Raw genomic sequence first — 6,563 nt, 5'->3', positions numbered from 1 at the left:
GTGTTTATGGGAATTTTTTGACCATTCTTCCAGAAGCGCATTTGTGCGGTTACACACTGATGTTGGGAGAGGAGACTGGCTCTCAGTCTCTGCTCTAATTCATCCCAAAGGTCTTTATGGACCTTGCTTTGCGCCCTGATACGCTGTCATGTTGGAACAGGAAGGGGCCATCCCTGAGCTGGGTTTGGCCCCTTAATTCCAGTGAAAGGAGCTCTGAATGTTTCAGCATTAACCAAGAGACTTTGGATTCCATGCTCCAAACTTTGTGGGAACAGTTTGGGGATGGCCCCTTCCTGATACATAAACAATGAGCATTGCATAGGTGTTCCGCAAAGAACTTTCTTCTGTATGCTTATGTGCAAACATGTAATGTTTTATAATTGTGCTAATAAATTTGCATTGTTTTGCAATTTGCATTGCAGTCATTAATTTCACCAAATGAATGGTTCTTATATCCAGAAACAGCATTTTACTGTAATTTAGGTTCCTGTAAAATTACAGTAAAGTACTGGCAGCAATTATTCCAATAACTGACTGTATTTGTACAGTAAAATACTGTAATATTGCATACAGTGACTTCCTGTAATTACTTTTTACAGTATCAATACTGTACAAATACAGTCAGTTATTGGAATAATTGCTGCCAGTACTTTACTGTAATTTTACAGGTTTTTTTTTAACAGTGTTGCTAACTCTGGCAGAAATCTCCGGTGTGCTTGCATGTAGTTTGTTGTTGCAGCAACAGTGCGTAGCCTACAGGAAAGCTTCTGTGCATGAACTCATTTGGACTATTTTGAACGCTTAACAGGTAGATATTCTGTCTTCTCATTTTGTGGAAGAAAACGAAGAGAGATATTATCTTACTTTTTATTTAATGCAAAACATTTTAGTCTCGTCTTTTTTCGTCAACAGTAATGCATTTTATTATAGTCTTAGTCAGTGTTTCAGGAAATTGGTTCAGTCTCGTCATCGTCTCGTCTTCGTCACGGAAAAACAGGTCGTTGACGAACATATTTAGTCTAGTCTCGTCTGACGAAATTAACACTACTATATGGTCCTTGGTCTGGAGAAGTTTGAGAAGCACTGCTTTAAAGTTCTGAAACTGTGTTAAAAGCTACTCAGTTCACTGCCATTGTACTGTAGGCTATTTCACATGTTTTGTTGACATCTTTTAGCAGTTCTTCAATATTGTTTTCTTTTCTTGGTGCTGATGAGGAAGTGACTGCAGCTCTGCCTCCAATATGAGTCAGCATGGAGCCTCTGCTGGTGGACATGGACATTCAAGGTGAGCTCTGTTCTCACTGGGATTATACATGATACATTATGAACATGATCCTGTGTTGTATGGGCCATGAGTGAGATCTTGGATATCCACAACCCCACTTCACCACACAATCACTCTGCTGTTGGTAGAATTTCATTGAATTGATTGACATTAACATTACATTCATTCACAACTAGAAAACAGGTCATAATTAAAAGAGGTTATAACTAGGACTGTTTCTGAAGGCAGAGCATTGCCTTCATTCTCACATTCTCCTAGGAGAACATTTCACTAATGAGACCAGGTGACACAACCTGGTTACGCCATACACATACTGACATCAATGTGTATTAAAATGAGAGAGTTTTAGGTTACGGTGGGTTTCCACACAAGTTCAATTTCGCCTCGCGCCCATTGAAAATGAAGCGAAATTCGCTCAGGTAGGGCGAAATGAAGCGAATTCGCCTCACAGGGCGAATCAAAGTTGGCGATCTCCCAACTTTATGCAAATTTGAACCGCTCAGAGCAAATCAGAAGCCTGCGTTGTACACAGAGGCGGGAGTTACAAAAAAATCAGAAAACAATGGCGGCAGCCCGGGGGTCGTAACTGGAAATATTAAATGTGAATTAAGGTTCCTTGACCACTTTTAATGGTTTATTTTGATACGGGTTATTGTTTATGTGCGACATAAATGTGTTCAGGACACACAGATCATTGTAGGTTAACGTAAGCTCTCTAACGGTAGAGTTAGCTTGTTAGCTAGTTGACCCATTATAACCTATTGAAAACACATAGCAGCTAAATCGCTAGCCCACTGAAATGAACTACTATCGTGTTTCTGTACAACATGACTTGTTGTCAACATAAAAACATTAAAACGGATTGTTGTGTGTATGCCACTTGAACATACTTGGGCTAGATAAACCACTGGATATAATCTGAAGCACTAGACTGTCTCGCTAACTAACCACTAAGCTAACCTGTTGAGCTACTGTTGACCACCGTTTTCAACGAGTATCCTGCCTGTCACTCAACCGAAACGCTAGGTGTGCGACCACCCCCCTCGGGCGAAATTTTAACAGGCGTATTTCGCGTGGTGACATGCCCTGTGGAAACCCAGCGTTAGGGTTAGTCTTAGGGTTAGCAGATTGTGTGTGTGTAAGTAACCCTAACCCTAGTCTTATTCAACAATTATCAAGTGAGAAAATGTGTGTGTGTGTGTATGTGTGTGTGTGTGTGTGTGTGTGTGAGAGAGAGAGAGAGAGAGAGAGAGAGAGTGAGTGAGAGAGAGAGAGAGTGTATTGAGTAATTGGCAACACTAGACCTCAAAAACTCAAGTTGGGCGCAGAATGAGAACACAAGACATGATAGTATGTGCTGCCATGTATAACATTTTAAATATTTAAACAAATGATTGTAGCGAGCTGAACCATGATCACAGAACAGCACATGGTGCTGCAGTTAATGAGTTTCTGCTGTGTGATAGATAGATACAGTAGATAGATAGAGTCTTTATTGTCCTGTAAAGTATATTCTTCTTCACACGTCATTTCATCCATAAAAGATGGCAGCATTTGATGTAACATACTGTACATCTCATACATATAACATATCACACATCACACATCACACATCACATATAACATATAACATATAACATGACCACCATACCATACACACCCTATACCATACCATACCCCCATCCCTCTAGTTCCCCTCCCTCATCAACACAGTGCAATCAAAAGTGGACAGTGCAGACAACATAACCACAAAAGAATGAAGGGGATGGATTATTGTCACCGGAGTTTGTTAAGTGCAGTGATGGCTGAAGGTACAAAACTTTTCTTAAAGTGTGCATTTTTCCAGTCCAGGGCTCTGTATCTGCGGCCAGATGGGAGTAGGGTGAAAAACCGGTTCAGGGGATGGTCAGGGGTGCTTGCCATGGTGCGGGCAAGGCGTGTGATGGCTGTGTCATTTGCATCAGTGAGGCTGGGGGTGGGAAGCTGTATTATTTTAGATGCTAAGTGTGAGACTTTAATGAGTTTGTTCTTGCTGATGACATTTAGTATGGTGAAAGAACAGGGGGAACAGTAGAGTAGAAGGGGTTGGATGATGCTTTTGTAGAGTATAGAAGGAGGTGGGGGGCAACAGACAGTGATCTCAGTTTGCGTATAACATACAGTCTCTGTTGTGCACGTTTCTGTGTGATGGTGACATGTTCATTGAAGTAAGCTTATTGTCAATGGTGAGACCAAGATATTTGAAGGTGCTGACCTGTTCAACTGGTTGGTCATTGATGGTGATGTGAGTGAGTCCAGGGGGTGATTTTGATGTATGGATGACCAGTTCTTTTGTCTTGTCAATGTTGAGTTGGAGGTAGTTATCAGAGCAAAATCTGTGATGGACTGGTGGTGAGCTGTGAGGGAATGGTTGTCTGTAAGTAGTCCTACTATGGCTGTATCATCTGCATATTTGTAGTAGCCTGTGGTGTTGGGTAGTGAACTCTGGCAGTCATTTGTGTAGAGTGTGTACAGGAAGGGACTGAGTACGCAACCTTCTGAGGAGTTCCTCACAGATGGGGGTGTGGTTATGGGTGTCGAACCGGTTGAAGAAACTATTCAGGGTGTTTGCAAAATGAAGAGGGTCCAGACTTGGTTGGTGATGGTGATTATGATCTTGACCTGTGAGTTTCCTGATTCTCTGAAATGCTTGTTTTGTGTTCATGTTGCTAAACTCCTGCTCCAGTTTGTTTTTGTATTGCATTTTGGCTCTGATGATGTCATTCTTTATCTGTCTGTTGAGTATTTTGAGAGTGGCCCAGTCCTTTTTCTTGAATGCTGTCTGTTTTTCTTTAAGTGCATGCTTTATGTGTGGGGGGTAATCCAGGGTTTGGAGTTTCTGCTGTATGATGTGTTTACTTTGCTGAAGGCCAGTGGATGAGAGGACACACTCCCCTGCACCCAGCTGTGTGTCCATGAAGAGCGATCGCTCAAAGGGTCATGTCACCAACTTCAGAGATGGAGGCAGTCATCCTGAAGCCAGGTAAGAATGGTCTCCATCTGGAGATAGTCTTGGTCTTTTTCTGTACCTGTAAAGAGATTTGTTCCTGCTTGTTTAGTGAATATAACATACATTGCTGTGCATTTCCTTTATAATGAACATATTTGTGGCAATACATTTACATAAACGCTGCTGACTGCTGATCTGCTGTCCTTATATTTCCTTCAGCATCCAACAGGAAGAACAAACAAGTCATCCGACCCTCAGCAAAGTCTATCAAAAAGACCTGTCTACATTATTCAAGGTGTGTGTGTTAAATATTCATCCACAGATGACAAAAACTAAATAATTATGACCTTGTAAACACATTATTCTGCAGTTGTTTTACTTTGTTTTAGGTCTTGTTATGGTGTTATGTAATAAATTGGATCAATTAAGAAATAGAGAATGTTTGTGGACTAGCAAATAGAGAATATTTGCTGATCAAAAAGTTTATTTCATTACTGATGGAATGTCTTGTTTTCGGGAAACAGAAGCTTGAGGAAAAAGTCATGACCTTCATGAAGACGGAACTGAAGAGATTCAAAAAGCTCCTGAGTCATGATTACCCAGAATCCCCTTGTGATGAAGAGGAGGATGAGGAGGACCAGAGAGATGCCAGAGATGGAGCTCTGAAGATTGCAGTGCACATCCTGAGGAACATGAGTCAGGAGATCCTCGCTCAGCAGCTGGAGAAATGTGAGTCATTTGTTCATTAATTACTGACCTTAGTCATGCTCAGATAATTACTCCAGTGAAATCTAATCCAATCACTACTAAAAATAACTGGGTTTATTTATTTGTATTCTGAGTGAAGTGGTTAAAACATCTATGGAATCCTTGAGCAATTTAATTCATAACAGATACTGGCCGAGTTTCCCAGATTCGTTAAGAAGCTCATAAGACTTAAGTGCTAAGAACTTCTTAGGAGCGCTCTAAGAACGTTCTAAGAACGCTCCTTAGAAGTTCTTAGCACTTAAGAGCTTCTTAACGAATCTGGGAAACCCGGCCATTGTCATATTACCTGTCATATTATTCTTAACTATAATTTCTGACGTCTTCATAAGATTCTTTTATGAGTTCACTGGATGAAAGCTGGATGAAAATGATCTTTAGGCACAAACTGCCATGACTACTGAAAGGATGTAATCTGTCACAACATGTTCTGATAAAGGCTACAAGTGCTACTGCAAATGGCTCACTTCACACACTTCTGTAATACATCTGACTTAATTATTGTGTCTTTATATCCAGACGGACTGCTTCCTAGATGTCAACAAGAGCTCAAATATAGGCTAGCAAAGAAGTGCCAGAGTGTATGTGAAGGCATCCCAAAGCAAGGAAAGTCTACTTTTCTGGAGAAGATCTACACAGAGCTCTACATCTCAGAAGGGGAAAGTGTAGAGGTGAATACTGAACATGAAGTCAGACAGATTGAGATGGTATCCAAGAGACAGGTAACAACGGAGGAAAAAGCAATCAAATATACGGACATCTTCCAGCCCTCACCTGGACAGGACAAACCCATCAGAACTGTGCTTACAAAGGGAGTGGCTGGCATTGGAAAAACAGTCTCTGTGCAGAAGTTCATTCTGGACTGGACTGAAGACAAAGCAAATCAAAATATCCATTTCATATTTCCTCTTCCTTTTCGGGAGTTGAATCTGATGAAAGACAAAAACTTCACCCTTTTGGACTTCATTCATCATTTCTTCACTGAAACAAAAGACTTTACCTTCTCCAACAAGGACCGATACAACATTGGCTTCATCTTTGATGGTCTGGATGAAAGCAGACTTCCTCTGGATTTCCAGCACAATGAATGCATATACAGCATAAGAGAATCTGCCTCTGTGGATGTCCTTCTTACAAACCTGATACAGGGGAATCTGCTTCCCTCTGCTCTTGTTTGGATCACCTCCCGACCAGCAGCAGCCAATCAAATCCCTCCAGAGTGTGTGAATCAGGTAACAGAAGTCCGGGGTTTCAGTGACCCACAGAAGGAGGAGTACTTCAGGAAGAAAATCACAGAAGAGGAGCTGGCAAACAGAATCATCACACACCTGAAGTCATCCCGGAGCCTCTACATCATGTGCCACATTCCAGTCTTCTGTTGGATGGCAGCCACTGTTCTGGAGAGCATCATGACTGAAGCAGAGAGTGGAGAGATTCCAAAGTCTTTGACTCAAATGTACACACACTTCCTGATCATACAATCCAAACATAGGAGTCAGAAGTATGAAAACATGTGGAACCAGA

General features: G+C 41.3%; 1 protein-coding gene across 1 annotated transcript in view; it reads left to right on the top strand.

Annotated features, from left to right (window-relative positions):
* Positions 1-1,251: 1,251 nt before the first annotated feature.
* Positions 1,252-6,563, top strand: part of LOC134088139 (NLR family CARD domain-containing protein 3-like) — a 37,734-nt gene continuing 32,422 nt past the window's right edge. Inside the window, exons 1-3 of the mRNA XM_062542069.1 lie at positions 1,252-1,285; positions 4,199-4,307; positions 4,494-4,569. Coding sequence (XP_062398053.1) covers positions 1,252-1,285; positions 4,199-4,307; positions 4,494-4,569 — 219 coding nt within the window. The remainder of the gene's footprint in view (positions 1,286-4,198; positions 4,308-4,493; positions 4,570-6,563) is intronic.

The sequence above is a fragment of the Sardina pilchardus genome, chromosome 7 (assembly GCF_963854185.1).
Source record: "Sardina pilchardus chromosome 7, fSarPil1.1, whole genome shotgun sequence".
Taxonomy (NCBI): domain Eukaryota; kingdom Metazoa; phylum Chordata; class Actinopteri; order Clupeiformes; family Clupeidae; genus Sardina; species Sardina pilchardus.
This window is presented reverse-complemented; position numbering and strand designations above follow the sequence as displayed.